The sequence below is a fragment of the Electrophorus electricus genome, chromosome 12 (assembly GCF_041902795.1).
Source record: "Electrophorus electricus isolate QZ-2024a chromosome 12, ASM4190279v1, whole genome shotgun sequence".
In the NCBI taxonomy this organism is placed as follows: Eukaryota; Metazoa; Chordata; class Actinopteri; order Gymnotiformes; family Gymnotidae; genus Electrophorus; species Electrophorus electricus.
The window spans coordinates 24,337,272-24,356,084 of record NC_137508.1 but is presented as its reverse complement, the minus strand read 5'-3'; the positions used below and the strand labels follow the sequence as shown (position 1 = coordinate 24,356,084).

Here is an 18,813-nt window from a genome sequence, read left to right as displayed (position 1 = left end):
CAGTAACTAAACATTTGTTTGCTGTCTTTCTCTGCTATCTTTATGATTTTGACACCAGTATATGTTAACCCTTTTTGACTTTGACTCATGTATTTGTTATTCCTTTGTGACTTTGACTCCTGTAAGTGTTAAACCTTTGTGACTTTGCCTCCTGTATGTGGTAACCCTTTGACTTTGACTGCTGTATGTGCTAATTCTTTATGACTTTGAGTCCTGTATTTGTTAACCTTTTGAGACTTTGACTCCTATAAATATTAACTTTTTGTGACTTTGACTCCTGTATGTGCTAACCCTTTATGACTTTGACTCCTGTATGTGTTCTTTATGACATTGACTCTTGTGTTAACCATTTGTGACTTTGACTCCTTTACATGTTAACCCTTTGTGACTTTGTCTCCTGTATGTATTAACCTTTTTGACTTTGATTCCTGTATATGTTAACCCTTTGTTACTTTGACTCCTTTGTGTTAACCCTTTGTGACTTTGACTCATGTATGTGTTCTTCTTTATGACTTTGACTCCTGTATGTCTTAACCCTTTGTGACTTTGACTCCTGTATGTGTCAACCCTTTGTGACTGACTCCTGTGTGTTCACCCTTTATGTGTTTGACTCCTGTATGTATTCTTCTTTATAACATCGACTCCTGTATGTGTCAACCCTTTGTGATTTTCACTCCTGTATGTTTTAACTCTTTGTGATGGACCCAGTGTTACAGGTGTCTGAACTACACTTTACTGCACTTGGCTTTTTTGAAATCCCATTGATCACATTTGGTAAAAATAAATCAGGACAAGTGCTGCTCAACACTGAAGACCCATCTTTATTGAAAAAAGAAAACATTAAAAAAATAAAAGGAAAGGAAAATCCAATTTTTTGGAGCAATTAATTTAAAAAAGCCAGTAAAGAGAATGCACAAAAGGGGGTTTTTCATTCTTGAACGCTGTGTTTGTATGTGCCTTAAGTGTTTGTAATGCATTTCTAATATTTCTCACACCCATGATTGACACCTTCCTTTTCTAAGTGTATTTTTGCTTTTACAGCGTTGACTCACACAAAGATAAAAGCACAGCTATGTCTCAAAAATAGTTTCTCATCTGTAATATACATTTAAAATAATGAGAAAGAGTAACACTGTCATCTGTAACCAGCACTGTCAATCCACATCCTTTACTCAAGCGTATGACTGAAACAAATGTGACCTGCTTTAATTCAAATGTCTATCTTGTGTTTCAAGCCTATTGTGATACCAAATTTTGTATTGCCATGCTGTGATCAGATCATTCCACCTTTATATGAGCTCATGGTATATTCTGTCAGTCCTACAATGTAACAGGAGTGCGATCATTCAACAGTAAGTGAAAGGATATTATACCAAAATTAATTTATCTTGAAATTGGATCTTAACATGGTAGGACAGGACTTCAAATTCACCACAATAGACACACTCTCACATAATGAGAAAGCACCGGCAACTGTCCCCCACTTCACGATATGTGAACGAGAGTGCCCTCTAATGGCAGATGCAGACGGCACTGTTTGTTTCTTATTCGTTCTCTTCAAATTAAGGTGATGAGAGCAAAGAAACTGAGAAATCAGCACTGGCCATAGAAAAGTGCCTGAGCACCATCAGCATTTGGTTCTGGAGAACAGGTAGAGTTAAATTACCAGGCTCGGTCGACTGCCGTTTCCCTCTGAAGGCAGCTCAGAGGTGTAGGGGGCGTTACTGTCTTCCGTGTCAAGGTCTCATCTCATCTTCACCCTCCACCCCTGCCCCACCAGCTCCTCACACTTAACGAGTTAAGTGTTCCTTTATAAATGGTACCCAATTGTATCTAACTCCTCCTCTGTTCCAGGTTTCATTGGATGGACGTTTCTCAACCTGATTTTCATCTCCACAGTAAAAAACGACTGCTTGTCTTTTGCGAGGCACCGTGTTTCGTAGAGGGAATACAAAGAGGGACGCAGACAAGCAGGTCTGTGGGTCACTCGGTGTGCACGGCTCAGGTGAGCTCAACCTCTCAGCCAGGTCACAGAAATGTCAAGGGAGATTGGATGAGACGCCGGTCTGTGTGCCATCAGATGTCTAGAGAGTGTAGTGTCTTTATATCAGACAAGGGTAAAGGGAGACAATTTTAGACTAAGCCCTTCCTGTGATTGGAGCAAGTAAGGAAGAAGAGATGGGTGCACACAGGGAACTGAAGTGAAACTGAAACGTTGGATCTTAATGGAACATTCCATGCAAAATCAATAATTCATACTACACTGCTGGTGATCGTAAAGAGCTATTCTTAGGTTCTTGGCCTGCAGTGTTCTGGCATGTGGAGACCAGGAGAGGACAGCGTGGAAGGACAAATAACTCCAGATAATAAGATTCATTTGTTGTGGCAAAAACAAGCACTGGAAATTGATCACACGAGGTCTGTGAGCCACCGTGAATCTGCATGTGGACCGTGCAGAGTCAAAATTGAAAATTCAAGTAGGATTTATTAATAGTCCATAAACAAATCCCTTACTGGTAAGCAGCTCCGCCCAAGGTGTTCCTCTCCAAACCTACAGATGTCACAGATCTGTCATGACGTTGTTGAGCTGAAATCACTACCCATCAAAAACTTATCTGTAATGTGTACTTTGCATTTATGGAGTAATCACAACGTATTGATTCAGTTTTTATTTTCTCCCCCAAAATGGAGGACTAGGTTTTGTTTACAATCTGCTTATTCCCCATCAGTTCCTCCATCAAGGGTTTGGGAGACCACCAGTGGACTCATTAATACTCATCAAGGGTTTGGGAGACCACCATTGGACTCATCAATATTCATGCTGCCAGTTTGAATATTTGTTTGTTTTCAAATGTTTATTTTCAAATTGTCTGTTGTATTTAAAGGAGGGGCACGTGTGCCGTTGTTCTACCTGGTGTCTCCTGTACAGGAGCAGACAGACTGGATAATAAAGTACTCATGAAACCAAGTGGCAAGATGGAGGTTAAAGCAGTATTAGAGAAAGTAAAAGATTGTTATTAATAAAACTTTGTATTATTAATCTGGTTACATCTATGAGTAGTTGAGCTGGATCACAGACTTTTAGCAGACATGCACTGATTGAAGACAAGTCCATTTTCATTCTGTTGTCTTCAAAAAATATCAGAGTTAAAAACAACACTGGCAGCAGTTGTACAGGAGGTTGGTTTTCTCTTTTCTTGATTTTATAGGCCCTCAATGTTTTTAGATTATTTGTTTTTCTGGAAGTGGCTTTAGTTCTTCATAAAAAAACGTAACCAACAGAATTTAATGATAAGGAATCACATTTTTCTTTATAGTGTTCGATTGGAATGTTCCATTAAGAAGCACAAAGGAATCAGAAAAAATAATACATGAATAAATAGTTAAACAAAAGAAAATACTAAAATAACAGACTCGCCAACAAGCACCAATGCATGATGGATGATGACCCTAGGTGGAACCACTCTCCTGACCCTAGGGGAAACCACACCCCGACCCTGATGCTAGAAAACAGGGCAAATACTGACCCTACCCTCATATAGATGTCTGCTACTTGTTTTTCAAAAGAATTAGGGGTTGGATTGAACACATCTTTGAGTTCCTACCAACTTTTCTTTGATTTCCATGTACACGAATATAGAAGCTAAAAAATCTTTAGCAATGAAGGAAACACGTGGCTATAAAACTGCTATGTAATCTCACCGGATGTTGTCACTACAGAAATTTTTTGCATGTCCTTTGTATTATTCCACATTAATCACTGTGTAAATATGCGAACGATACCCATGACTGCGTCTTTCTGGTGTGACTGCAAAACAAATGTCATCAACATGCACTATTTTGTGAACTGGGGGCCTCTCAACCATAGTAAACAAACAAAGAGAAATAGCTTCACCAAAAGATTAATTGTTATTTTTTCCACATTTGGTTGTAAATTCGAACGGAAATGCTTTATCCCAATCTGAAAGTACCACATAAATTGTTTTTTTTTTTTTTTTGTCACTGCCCCTCCCATTAGTCCCTCCCCACAAAGCAGCAGATCCAATCACCAGAAACAAACATGAAAGTAAAACACAGAAGCTCCTCCTCCATGGTGGAGCCTGCCCCTGGAAGCCCCTCCCCTCCCACTCCTCCAACTCCCCTGGAGCCAGCTTCCTGTCTTCTGTGGCTGAACTTCCTCTCTGTGCCAGAAGTCTGAGCTCCAGACGAGTGAGGTGCATCTGCCTGAGCACACTGGAGAGCCCAGACTGTTCCTGTAACACAATTCTTCTACCCACATTGCAAAAACGATCTGACCAGTGAGGAGAGCACACACTGGAGTACAAAAACAGAAAGAAAAAGTACCTGGACAGCATAAACCAGATCTGTCTGTCTCTCCAAAAGTCTTGAGGCAGTGTTCGACCATCAGATTCCACACGTCCCATTTGAAACGATGTTTGTTTGTTTAGTTTCCCTGTACCCCCGTGTCCACGTGTGAACGTGTCGTTTCCAAGGCAGCAGGGAAACATACTCCTTGGCTGGGTGGGTCAAGCGTGGTGGGCAGGGGGCGGGGCCAAACCCAGCTGAGGGTGAAGCCCTTCAGGAATGCACAAGGAAGGCTTAGTTCAACCTCCAGAGCAGCCACGCTGGGAAACGCAAATAAAAAATATCCTAGCCTGCAACATGTGGAGGAGTCAGTACAAAACAAAAGAAAGTCTGTACCACTCCAGGTATCCATCTTTCTGTGTACTTGGTCACCTTTTTAATTGTGATATATTTATAGCCATTTATATATAGATATCTATGTATAGTTTATACAATTAAAAACACAAAGATGAGAGACTATTTGGCTTCTTTTTCTAATTAGAAGTTTCTCATTTAATAAATGCATATAAATAATTTCTTTTGTTTTTGAATTCTTAGACGCTCATTTTCCACATCCATTTTCAATGTATCATGCCATCAGTGGGTCCTGTCAAGTATTCCATAGAATTCCATTCAGTCATTTTGGCAGAACTCTCTACAACCTTCCATCCAAGACACAGGGCACATTTGTGATTGGTCCCCATAAGACCTCATTGGCTAGACTGTGCACAGTTTTTGTGTGTGTCTCTGGGATTCACTAACTGAGTCTCTGTGGGTCCGCTGGGAGCCACACCTCCCAGCCCCGCCCCGCTGTCAAGGAGAACGCAAACTGTCTCTCTGGCCCCCAGCGGAACAGGGAAGCCGGAACTGTCCTGCTTCCTGTGAGCATGACCTAGCACTCTGTGTTCTTCCCAAGTTTCCTCCTTCTGCTTTCCGGCTGCCCTGTCGGGGGTTGGAGCAGTGGTGCGGTGCCAGACCGTGGGGCTGTCCTCCTTGCGCCCATGGGGCGGGGCGCTCGGGGGGTCTATGCCCACGGCGGCCGTTTGCATACAGGAAGCCTCGTTGGGATTCGAGTGGACGGAAGGGATGATGGGGATGGAGCCAGGCCGGTATGGAGCAGGGGATCCCTCTCTCGGAGAACCGGAGAAACACTGCTCCGAGTGGCCTCCCCGCCACACGGAGGAGTACGAGCCTCGCATGCCGCGGAAGGAGTCATGGTGCAAAGCCCCCTCCGGCTTTAGCAAATCCCTGCGGACAGAGAGGTAGAGATTTTTTTGATAAAAAAAAGGACAGAACACTGAGATTAGTTTATATTAGATTAGGCTGCAGCTTTGCACAGTCATCTGAGACGGCGGTGCCAGATTAAGTCTTTGGACGCTGCTCGTTCAATAATCATATCCGTGTCCTTTCAAAAACAGATGACTGAAAAGACATGCTGGGAGGCACCAAATTGAGCCACTATATCCATACCGCGCATCTTACTGTCTACAAAGATAAACTGTTCAAATGCCACGTCATTCCTATGGCAACCAAAAGGTGGTGGTGGTGGTGGGGGGGGGGGTTGTAGTGGACGAGCCCCCAGATGCACACTGAAGAACAAACACGTGAGAGGCTTCTGGGTGTCTGCGAATGACTGACATTGGCTAGTTGTGTGCAGCACATGGAGGACACTGCTTCCCTGAGCTGCTGAGTGATGACGTCACTCCTCCATCGCGGATGACAGAGGAGGCGGCAGGTCCGGAACCCCAGGGGGAACGACGTCACAGGAAGGTGTCCGGATCGTGTGCCTCTGCGCTTATCTCGCCATAATGAACTGTAATCCCTCTTCACATTGATAGTTAACCCAGCACGCCTACCGCTCAGAATACCCTAATCACAGTTAAGCACCCAGCAAAGGCGGACCAAGCCACCCGGCACTATATGTTAAAGAACAGGCGCTGTTCGAGTGGAAAGGGATATTTTGTTAGATCTGTCTAATCAACAAAGGGCCCGTCTGATCAATGAAGAGATAAGCATGGCGTGGCGGAGGAGAAAGGTGAAGGAATGCAGGAAGTCTGCGTAGAGACCAGGCCAAGGGCCAGAGTCAGCTGACAGGATGGGGAAAGTTTCATGCACGAGGACAGTCACTATAGCCATGGCAACACGTTGTTGTATGTATATTTAGAATTTTTCCAGAGCATTTTTCCGATTTTTGAAAGAGGATGGTGATTAGTGGATTTATATGCAGTATTTCTTGCATTTTTGGCATTTCATGACAGACATGTATGAATATTTAATTATTAAATAAGAATAAATGTTATAATAGACAGTTGTAAATACATAATGAATAAATAAGAATAAATGTTATAATAAACAGTTGTAAATACATAATGAATAAATAAGAGCTTAGGCAGCAGAAACAATCATATTATCCTTCTTTTTTTGGGGGGGTGGCATTATTAATACCATCCAAAACTTTTTTCCATCCTGAACTTTTCTCCATTTGTCCATGTTCATCAAATTTCACATTCAGCGAATTCATTTACTGGCTGCCAGACGCATAGGAGCCCAATCCTTCTCCTGCTGCAGTGCTTTAAACAGGTGTGACATGATTAACCAATGAACAATGAGCCCGCCCATGTCGCCACAGCGAACTGAATTAACATACCGGGTCATTGTATGGTCTCTTCAATCAGGACTTCGGACATTGTGTCCCGATTTTGGGCAGCCAGCCATGGATTGTGATTAAGCGGGCTGCGTTTTTGATCAGATAGTAGATTAAGGTCATCGGGGTTGAAGCTACCGAGAATATTTCTCTGTTTTCGAACAGTGCGCTATCTGTAGTCTCGTGCTCGGTGCCCTAACCCTGTCGGTCTGCCTGTCTCGCCAAGGGAGGCGGAAGGACGGCTCTCGTGTGGAACAACGGAAGACGCGTGGACTCAGATGTGTCTGTCCTTTTCAGCTGCGCAGTGAGCTGGGCAGCGTCCTGATGTGGCACGGGTCTTGTTTAGACTGGAACCAGCTGCCATGCGGTTCCACATCACACTTGCGTTTGAAAGAAGGCAGGGCAGCAAGATCTAACTAACGATGGCTCATGCATGAGGTAGATGAGGTATGAGTCTCAATAAAGGACAGTGTGGCTCCCGTGAGAGCCGATAACAGAGCTGGCGCTAACGAGTCAATGTTAAGAGCGAGGGGAAGGGTGGATAGCTGTGAGAAGGGCACTTGAGAGCGCCGGGTCCGGTGCGTGCCCTTTGCACATGAAACTGTTCCAGCAACGGTAACTTTGCGACACCGACATGAGATGCCGGTCAGACAGACCTGCCTGACTCTGACGTGCAGTGGGAAAGCTTATTTTGGAGTGTCGCTCGCAGGCCGGATGGCTTGGGTGGATTAGCGTATCTGAACAGTAATGCCGTGCTCTCACGCACATCAGCTGAGAGACTGGAGAGAAGCCAGAGGAGTCTGACAGGCAGTTTTATCTAAAAACACCAGGAACTATAATGGGAAGCGGACCATGTTCCCATTTTATGCCATTTTACAGTGATAACAGTAAGGATTTGACAGACAAGGAATGAGAGCACCAATATTTTGTACCCCCCCCCCTTTTTTTTTGATCATATGCAAAGCAGTGCTACTGAATTTGTCTCTCTCTCTCTCTCTCTCTCTCTCATTCTCTCTTTCCACCTCTCCCCCTCTCTCACTCTGTCTCTCTCTCTGTCTCTCTCACTCTCTCTCTCTCTCTCTCTCTCTCTCTCATTCTCTCTTTCCACCTCTCCCCCTCTCTCACTCTGTCTCTCTCTCTCTCTCTCTCTCTCTCTCTCTCTCTCTCTCATTCTCTCTTTCCACCTCTCCCCCTCTCTCACTCTGTCTCTCTCTCTGTCTCTCTCTCTCTCTCTCTCTCTCTCTCTCTCTCTCTCTCATTCTCTCTTTCCACCTCTCCCCCTCTCTCCCTCTCTCTCTCTCTCTCTCTCTTTCTCTGCCTCTCTCCCACACTCCCTCTCCTCCTCCCTTCTCCTCGATCCCGGCCCGTCTCCATGGCAACAGGACCTTAGTTGGGCAGAGGATGTTCTTGTGCAGGCTGTGGGAATGGAACTAGAAATAGGTCACTGCTGACACCCTGTAATGGTTCCTTCCCAGTGTGATCTGTCTGCGGGCAGAAGCCACCAGCCCAGAGGCAGCCAGGGGCACGAGGCCTTCCACACACTCTGCTCCGACGCCTGCTACATGTACATACGCATATATATTCCTCCACTCTTTTCCAGCACACAGCTGGGCCCTGCCCATGGCTGTCTCTGTTGTGTTTGATTGGCTGTGAGAAGGCTTTATCCTTTATTTCCTGGGACGCTTTTCTGGGCCTTACACATGGTTGTACCTGCTGCTGTCCTTTATTAGAGTTCAAACCGGGCAATCTGTGCCAGGAATGCACACACACACACACACACACACACACACACACACACACACACACACACACACACACACACACACACACAGAACAACAACAACAACAACAATATCTGCCTACTTTCTGTTTTTTAAACAATATATTATATATTATAATGAAGAAAGAACAGAGGGGTTACTGAAGTGGAGATTCACATGTGAGGCACGGAGAGAAATGTGCGTGTACGTGTGTGTGTGTGTGTGTGTGTGTGTGTGTAAGACAGAGAGGAGGAGTTGTAGACACAGGCTGTGAAAACATATATATTTTTAAGTGTGTGAAGGTGTTGTATGAGTCTCTGAACTCTTCTGTTCCATTTGTGAAAGTTTCATTTTGCAGTGCCACACTGTGATTGGCCATGACTATGCGCCATGTTTATTAATGTAACTTCTCACTCACAATCCTATTGGTTCTGCATCCCTCTCAGAGCCCTCCATTTCCTGCAGGTGCTGATAGGCGGGTCCAGAATCTCTCGAGCCTCCAATGGGATTGAGTCTTCCTCTGGGTATGGGCGGGGTCCTGTGGGCCGGCAGGCGGAGAGCCGAGCGGCTTCTTTGCTCTGCGCTGTGAGACAGTGAGCCCGTCCTGCAAACAGCACGTGTTGCATACCATCACCATCTAGCCCTCCTCTTAAAGACACAGAGGCTCAGGAATGTTCTCTGGTTCTCTGTCAAACCTAGCAAACCATGGATATCACTGAAACCTTTCGTGCTTTGCCAGACGACGCATAAACAGTCACCACGTGCTGTGTGATAATAGCTTATTTCTGTTCTATCCACACATCAAGTGCTAAATTCTGCATTCAGTTACACCAGGGATTCTCTAGTCTTCCCCAGTCTCTCCCTCGCTCTTTCTGTCTCTCTCTCTGTCTCTAGCTCCCTCCCTCTCTCTCTCTATCTCTCTCTCTGTCTCACCTTCCATCAGGTGCTTCTTATGAAAAAATGTTGACACACACTTGAGAAAGAAAGCCTCTTATTTGGAGGGCTTCTGTCTGCTCTCCTTCTCGCTGAGTCATTTCCTAAGCCCTTCTGATTCACCTCCAAAAGTTCACCATATTACCCATAAATCAAGTCATCCTCATTAGATTTTACGTGACTCTACTGTGCAAGCTAGTGAGGATAATGCATATCAGTGAATAAAGCTGTGTTGGCTCAAAGATTAAGTGAGTTTTCTGTAGCCTTCCTTATGCTGAGACAAGGGCAATCAGTCAGACTGAGATGTTGTGTCTTTTGAAGGCACAAGGCAGTGTATAATAGCTGTGAGTGCTCTCCTATGTGTGGCGCAGAGTGTGTGCACGAACCACACATGCTCAGAGGACAGCGAGTCATATGCAAGAGCTAAAGGGTCAGATGTTGATGCCCAACTTTCAAACTGAATACTGGACTTTACTGCAAATATCCCTGCCTCCCTCCCTCACACACACATACACACACACACACACACACACACACACACACACACACACACACACACACACACACACATACACAAACACACTCCTCTTAATCTGTGACTGGGCACCTGCATGAAAGAGTTTCTTTGCATCTCATTTTAATAGCTAAATCTTTTCCTTTGTGACTACACATTTCAGCTTGTTCCATCTGAGAAGTCAGATTAAGCCGCAGGAATAATTTCAATATTTGATTGACTTTTTGACCAACCAATTAAAAAGTTGTTTTGTGAAGCTTAAGCAACTGTGACCAATGAAAGTGAGATTTGACAGCTGGCCAGTGAAACAAACCATATTCCCCAACAAGCTGTTGCTATGTTACTGTCTGTGTCAGCTTGTTCGTAACAGAATAATAATAATAATAATAATAATAATAATAATAATAAACTTTATTTATATAGCACATGCATAAACACAGTTTACAATGTGTTTTACAGAGAAGTAAAAATGTAAATAATAATAATAAAAATAATACAGTGAATAATTAAATGAAATAAAAAAGGAAATTCAAGGAATGATATAGATTCACTACCTCATGCGATACAAAGAATTATTCGCTTCTGTTTTTTTCTCTTTGACCTTAAGAACCTTTCCATCATTGTCACTTCCAACACTACCTTACCTTACAGGTGCATGCAGGACATATTAGCAGTGATCAGTGCGCACACACGTGCACTGGCCACTTTGTGCTAATCACCTCATTTGTACCTACTTTATTGGGTAAGCAGGTTAACTTATTAGCTCCTTCTCTCTTATAGGTGCATTTTAGAAGTGTGCAATTACAGATGATGGCTGGTCTGTCAGAAGCATGCTTTATCTCTTCATCTCTGCTCACTCTCTGCCCACAGCACCTATCTGGACCAGATCTTGTTTAGATGGCGAACCATTCTCAGAAGTGCTACTACGGATGGGGTAGTGGCTTGCTGTCAGTGTTGAGCTGCTACAGTGTTAACTGTTGATTTTGTAGGTATTTTTTTATTTTTGTCTCCACTGGGCAGGGAGCGGTCCTCCACCCAAACACACCACCAGCATCCAATAGTCAGAAACAGACCCTGGGAATACAGAGCTATAGAACAGTACACCCACCACACAAGTCTAAAACAAATATCTGATGAGTGTGTGAAGTACAGGTGAAACCAAAAGACTGGCAGAATGCAAACATCTTTTAAAATGGCTGTTTACAAGCTAATCTGCTCTTACTGGCGATCAAGAAGAACATCTTGGAAGAGGCACTTATTCCTATGAGTGGGTATGTTGTACGTTCTGGGGTTCTGCACAGGCATTCAGAGAGGCACTCAGGAGCAGTGGAAATCACCGCGAGTGAGTCAGCCTGGGACCAAGGAAATGATGAGAGAGAGAGAAAGTCTCCCAGCCACGGTCCACGTCGAGATTGCCACCCCGGTGGGAGCCGATCGCAACCAGACGACGGTTTTCCAAACATTCCCGAGAAGGAAATCTTTGCCCTTCAACAGCAAAGGGACAAAGGACTCTACAAAACAGGCACCCAGCGTGTGGGGACGCAGGTAATCTAATGGATGAAAAGGAACTGGGTCTAATTCAGTATTGAGCGGCTAAATGAGATTGCATGCGGCCCAAGTCCGATTTATTCCCATTAATCCTGATCTGCTCCTGTGCCTTCCCTGTCGCCAGAGAAATTCATATTAACATGTTTATCACCAATTACAATTACTATCATTCTTTTGAGAGCATTCAATAAAACTGCAATTATCAGGGGGTACTCTGCCATGGAGGTAATTTAATTTTTCTCTCTGCTGCCTTTGACCACATTACAGCGAGCGGTATCTCACTGGTCTCCTTGGCATATAATTAGAAAGGCCATTATCATCATACAAGTGTCTAAAAGGCCATAGACAGGGCACTGAGAGGCGATCCACTCAACGAGGTCCACACTACTTTCAGCCAGGCTAAGGCAACATTTAGGCGAGGTCAATCCGTAATCCTCGTCGTAACGATGCGCATGACTCTTGTTAAGAGATTAGGAAGGAATGTCTGGCCAGTAGCCAGGGCCAGACTCACCTGTGGTGTCTTCCTGTTGAAACGCCCTTCAGATGGATAGATGATGCCGAAGGGCTTTGGGCAAAGCTGGAGTCATGGACAGTGCCTCCTTGTGGCTTGGAGGATCTTGTGTTTTTGCAGAACTGCAAACAGTGGGGATGCACTGTATTATTTTCATCATAAATATAAATGCCGTGTATATTTGTCTCAGTAGTATTGCATTATCATCAGGAATCTCAGAACAATATTCATTATAAATGAGATTATCTCTTCTGTAATACGATGATCTTGAAGTGAGTCATCACATGGTCTTCATCTTATTATAAGCAAATTTGGCAGGTTTATTGTCTACAGAAAAAAAAAAAATTTGACCAGGTTCAATAGACAAACAGTAAGACACTTTGTTGGACACATTATATCCCATTGAAAGTCCAAACTTTGAAAATTCCCATTTCTGCAGAACGCAGAAAAATAATCTAAATGTCATTGTGGTACTTAATCTTTTCTGTCCCACAGAGACATGAGGAGGACTAGAATGAGGCCAAGGGGATATGAAAAGAGAAGAGGAGAAATTGAGTGAGGAGAGGGGAGGGGAGGAGAAATAAAGAGAGGGGAGAAATGAAGAGATGAGAGGGAAGGAGAGAAGAAGAGAAATGAAGAGAGGAGAGGGGAGGAGAGAAGAAGAGACATTAAGAGAGGGGAGGAGAGAAGAGGAGAGATGAAGAGAAGGGAGGAGAGGAGAGGTGAGGAGAAATGAAGAGAGGGGAGGAGAGGAGAGGGCGAGCGTATTTTGGGTGGGGGTGCTGATGGCTGAATTAGGAGGTCACTAGAGTCAGCAGAAGTGGATATAGTAACACATTCAGTCTCCAGGTTGACTGCCTGGTGGGGGTCACGAGGTGGCCATATACAGAGCACAGATAAGGGTTAATAATGTGCTCTCGAAACCCAGGAAGAGATGCGTGACAAAACGGATCATCACAGGGAGATTTGCCTTTATCAGAAGTACACATGGATGGGTGAGGAGTCACGTGCATTACTACGGTGACACGTCGCATGTGTTCTTATCTTATAACCACGGTCCCAGCTCTGCTAAACACCTCCTCCTATCTCCATCCCCAGCCTGACCTCCACCTCTGGTCTTACACCTCCACCTCCACTCGGAACCTTCACCGATGGTCTGCAGCTCCATTCCCAATCTGATACTCCATCTGCAGTCTTCTGTGCACTCCAGTGCTAAAACATCTACTCCTGTTATCACTCTTTGCAGGGTGATGTGTGATTTGGCAACTGTCAAACGTAATTTGGCACATTTTTGTGAGAGTCCTGCCAGTGTGGTCATGTATAAAAAAAGTATTCCAATCAATACAGCTATATAATCAATACAGATATGTAATCATAGATGGAGATCACATAAGAATGGCCAGCACAGTCAATAAGTACTTTGTTTGATCAAAGCACATTACCTTTCCAGTCTTCAGTCTTTCACTCTGAAGTTAAATGAGTAGAGAGAGGAAAGGATTGGGTGTAATGAAACGTGGGCTGGTGCTGCCGGCATGACACATCGGTTTGTGCAGGTGGGAGACTGTTTGAAGGAAGTCCATTCGTGTTTCAGAAAACAAACAGTGAACTAAGAACGCAATGCGGTGCCAGCTCACCTAACAAGATAAAGAACGGCACCTACGTTTGTGTTTGATGGCGCTCTCAATTAGGTGAGGTGAGATGTTTTGATCTTCTGAAGTTTATTCCACCACCAAGTACATATCAAGTAGGTTTACATATCTGATTAGATGATATTGACCTTGGTGATATAAGGAGCACTCCATATATTTTGCCAAGTCCAACCATTTAAACTGAATAATAGAACTAAAGAGCCCCACAAAATAAAGTCAGACACACATTTAGATAGCGGCTCAAATAACAGAAAAGATCTACTGCACTGCAAAATATTTTCACTTTCTCAAGGTGAAAGATTGTAGGCCATCGCATTTTGAAAAATGTTATGTAAGCATCTCGGTTTTTTTTTCAGCAAACAGTGACTCATCTGTACAGCGGCTGTACTAAAGAAAGAAAAGAGACAAACAGACTTTACCATCCCATTTGGAGATGAAAGCCACAGAAAATGGAATATAATGCTCAGGAATGACAGATCTTCCTCAATGATGACTCAGACCCAACCCAAAATCAGATTCAAACCCCCCAAAAGCCTCTGGCAGGTAGTAAATGTGCGCTGAAGAAACACTCGCTAGGGTTCGAGCTAAACATCGCAGCTCTCCAGGAGTCTGGTTAGTGACCACTGCTTTCCAGCGTTAAGCAATCTTGCTGCCTCCGGCTGCGCTCGGCTGCGCTCGGCCCTGTTATCATGGCAGGCATCTGGTGAACGGCACAACACTGAAAGACCAAGCTTGGGTCAAAAACTTCCCACACTAGCCATTAAACTGCTCTTTGTCCAAAGCAATGCGGCGGAGGCCGAGTGCAGCACAGTAACTATGCCGTGGCGCAGCACCGTCGTCATGCAGCCGTGAGCAGAGAGAGCGCTTCAGGTAATGGATGTTTTAATCTTGCTTAGCAGACCATCCAGGGTCAGGATTTTATGACACATGCGACGTGTCGTCTGGTTTTGCCGGGGTTTTTTTCCTGATCACCTCCGCGAAGCGCTCGGGGCACGCCACACTGAAGGGGAGAGGGTGAATGGTAATTGGTTTAAAAGCAGAATGGTTTGGGTCAGAGAAGAAGAGATTTAGACAGACTGCAGACCCACAGCATCTCGGCTGAGCATAGACACTTGACAATAACTCTTTAATGAAGAGAAAAAAAGGAAGGGACTATCATACATGCATGTCTACTGCCGGTTGAAATAGTTCCTCAAATATATGCTTTTCTGGGGTTTGGGAACTTTCAAGAGAATTAGACATCATGTGACTAAAACCCACTTCACTCAAACATGTTTGCAGGTAAGGTAATAACCTGGAAGGTGCATATTAAACATTCACTTCTTATGTATTGATCTTTTATAATATAGTGAGGGAATTGGATCAATAATGACCTTTTTCTGTGCAGCACACACGTCACGTGCTTGACAAGTGTTGTTCTTGCCAGTGTTTATGGATACACAGTGGTTAATGTCACTAGGAAAAAAAAATGTCACAGGAAAACAAATAATATCTTGGGAGTGCGATTCTAATTTTATTTCTATGGAAAGTCTTGAACATCCTTGTCACTGGCCTGCATTTGATTGGTTGGCTTGCTGTTTGCGAGTCTCCTGACAGTGTGTGTGATTGCTTGTGAGATTAACCATGCTTGAGTCACTGGGTTTGACTGACATTCACATTACAGCTGCGTTTGCCATACGAATGAGACAGATTAGGTCATCTTGAGGCAGATCTGTCGACAGAGGCTATCGGGTCGGTGATAAATGGGCACAAAGTCCTCACTGGGGGGGTAGGGACAAGCCGACGGCTTGGCTTGCTATTCCAGAGGTGGTCCCGGAACACCGTGCCTCTCCCCTGGCGAGAGTGGTAAGCCTAGGGAGCACTTGCCTTACCCATCGCTGCGGTCCCCTATAGCCAGCACACACAGAATCTTTTTTTTTTGGGGGGTAACCCCACTGCAGCTGTGGACTCGGGGGTACTTACGTTCTTCCCGCTCTGCAGCTGCCAGCCAGAACGAGGCCTCGGGGTCGATCTGCACGACAGCCCCGGTGCCGCCTTCGGGCTGCGGCTCTCCTTCAGGTGGGCCTGGAGCTTTTCCCTGTGCCTCCTGCAGGGGGCAGTGCAATCACGAGTGGATTGCAAAAGCTACAGTGACTTATGAAGACATTTGCCACCCACAAATACACTCCCTTATATGCACAATCATACACACACACACACATATCACCTCTAACCCCCCCACCCCCCCCCAAAAAAATAAGGGCACGCTATAGTTATTTTCCTGGCCAATAAATTCATTATAAGCCTATTCAAATGCCGTCGCATCCGGGTTTGATGTTGCTGTCAGGCTGCTCAGTCAGTCACATCAGGATATAAGATGTTTTATTGAAATCACATGGCTATTCGTCTTACTGCTCTGCTTCATAAGCCTAGAGTGACAGGGACCTATTATTCCTGCTGTGTCTGCCCCAAGGCAGGGGTGGACAGCCACTGCCTTGAACCGAAGCCGTGCTCTTTCAGGGAGAAAATGAAAAAGATTTGATCAGCATTTAAAAGACTCCCAGTCGGCGCCAGGATCAACTAGTTGGCCTAAGAGTTGTAACATTGGGCCTCTGCAGAAAATTTTGTCGGACAAAACGGGTATGCGGATGCACTTTGGAACAGTCCACGTGGCACACAGTAGTAAAGAGGGCGGTGGTTCCTGTCGGCTGTGGGATATTGTCTCATCTTTTAGCACCCTGTTACGTTAATTTAAAATTTATATATATATATATATATATATATATATATATATATATATATAACTGCCAGCTAACACAAGCTTGCTAAGTCTCATATAATTAGATCACACATTTCTGGGATGCTAGATTGAACCCAAACCTAGCTCTGTTGCTGGAAGAGGCTACAGACCTCATACGCTGATATGGACACTGAGGGGATGAGGGGAGGTGAATCACACGCTAAGCTCACTGGAACACCCGACCACAGTTTTTAGGGTGCTGCTCGTGTTAAAAGTCCTCGGGCATCTTGTGAGATGCAGTACTCTTGTTTAACAGAGCGGAGGACGTCAGGGGAAGGTAGCATTGTTGCGTGACTGGTGGATAGGACTGTCAGTTCTCTGAGCCACTGTTTGTCACACATGACTAACGGTGCCAGGCAGAAAGCGAGCGAACAAACAGCAGCAACAACAAGAACAACTAGGAGCTTTATACAAAACTCTTTTTTAAAACCAGACACTAATTTTACTCTTCCCCAGAACTGTTTGTCATGACAACTGTCTCCCAGTAAAGGCGTTTCAGCCTGGTTCTTCCTGGTTGTTCCCCAGGGACATCCAGGATGTCATATCCTTCGGCTGCGCGCGTTCTGGAGCGGCCTGAGTTTTCAGGAATGCCGCGACATACTCACTTGCTCCGGCAGTAAAGAGCCACACACAGCGTTCCCAGGAAGCTGATTCCCATGGCTATACACGTGATTGACAGCACTTGTCGCTTGTACACTTCCTTACTCTCTGTGTGGGACATAGAAAAACAAGGGGAAAGAGAAACAGGGTGAGGAGCAGAAGACACAGAGTTGTGGTTTTCATGGAAAGTCGTGGTTTTCACAGAGTCAACGGTGCCATTTTGAAACCTTGAGAGAACGAAGCGTGAAAGGCCACGCACTATGTGAGGAGAAGGAAACATCCCGAAGAGCGAACCGACGCGGAGCACGTGCAATGTTCTTTTCTCAAAATGCTAGTTTATGATCCCATGCAACGCACCTCATTATCGCCAAGGAAACAATATCGGCAAAGCAACGTGGCTGGAAGCTTGCGTGGAAAAGGGGCTGAGAGCAATGGATTCCCTTCTCTTTGGGGACTGGTGCCACTGGAAAATACTTAAAGTCCTAATGGACACCATTAAGCATGAGAAAGGGCAGCTGTCCTCTCTCATATGAAAGAGTCAATCACGCTCGGATTCACGGCTATTACAGGCAATCGATCAGATTACGCTCAGACACAATGGGCTTTACATGGATGGTGACACAACATCACATTCCGCAGGGCGAGTGACGGATGGGAACGTGACAAGGAGATGGCGTGAGCCGAAAACCAATGAAGGGCCATAATTGGGATCGTGGAATATATGGAATATTTAAAATGATGGGGGAAACATGAATGGCTTCACAGTATATTCGGCTAAACCGGTGACAAATTCCTACAGTCACGGTGGACTATTAATGAATGAACTTCTAAAAACATTTTTGCAGAAGGGTTTATAAAACGTTATATACATTTTGCTTTTATTACGTGATAGTTAACTGTGAGCGGAAGTCATTATTTGGGGTGAGGGATGGGCAGGATTGGGGCTTTGGGAGGAAGGAGAGGTGTTGCAATAACCCAAGCCATCTTCCCATAATGCACTGTTTACTGCACAAGTGATATCTTAACAAGTGAAAATTGAGCTAATGAATCTAATATTTCTGCTCAGAGGATACACAGGGTTTTACCCAGCACAACACAGAAAATGATCCTACCTACTACCACACACATTTGCCTTGAGAAATCTTATTAAGTAAAACTAAAAACCTATCAGCATTTCTTTCTCCAGGCCTCCGATTCTTCAATATCATAACTTCTTAATTATCACGACTTTTTGGAATTCTGATACATGTCTGTGCAGTGCACGGAGCGCAAAGCAGGGAGACGTCGACTGATGGAGAAAGAACGATCCCAATTTTAACCCAGCCTTTGTTTTCTTCATACAGAACCGCACCCTAGTCTTCTTCCATAGATGGTCACTCCCAAAGCCTTTGACATGTGCCTATGAACCAGAGAGCTAATTCCACAGCTGATTCTGGAGCCTATGGCGTAACCCAGATGACGAGTGAGCATAACGTAAGTACAGTAAATCATAGTCTTCATGTCCAGGGATGTTGCTCACTGTACTTTTTAT

The 18,813-nt window shown here is 44.6% G+C and overlaps 1 protein-coding gene across 2 annotated transcripts in view; it reads right to left on the bottom strand.

Annotated features, from left to right (window-relative positions):
* Window positions 1–808: 808 nt before the first annotated feature.
* nrg3a (neuregulin 3a) overlaps window positions 809–18,813 on the bottom strand; it is a 231,997-nt gene continuing 213,992 nt past the window's right edge. For both annotated transcript variants that reach the window (XM_081724867.1, XM_035531281.2), the window contains exons 5-9: window positions 17,288–17,390; window positions 15,866–15,989; window positions 12,255–12,376; window positions 9,167–9,352; window positions 809–5,592 (exon numbers count right to left, since the gene is read on the bottom strand). In XM_081724867.1, the coding sequence (XP_081580993.1) occupies window positions 5,055–5,592; window positions 9,167–9,352; window positions 12,255–12,376; window positions 15,866–15,989; window positions 17,288–17,390 (1,073 nt within the window). In that variant the 3' untranslated portion in view covers window positions 809–5,054. The remainder of the gene's footprint in view (window positions 5,593–9,166; window positions 9,353–12,254; window positions 12,377–15,865; window positions 15,990–17,287; window positions 17,391–18,813) is intronic.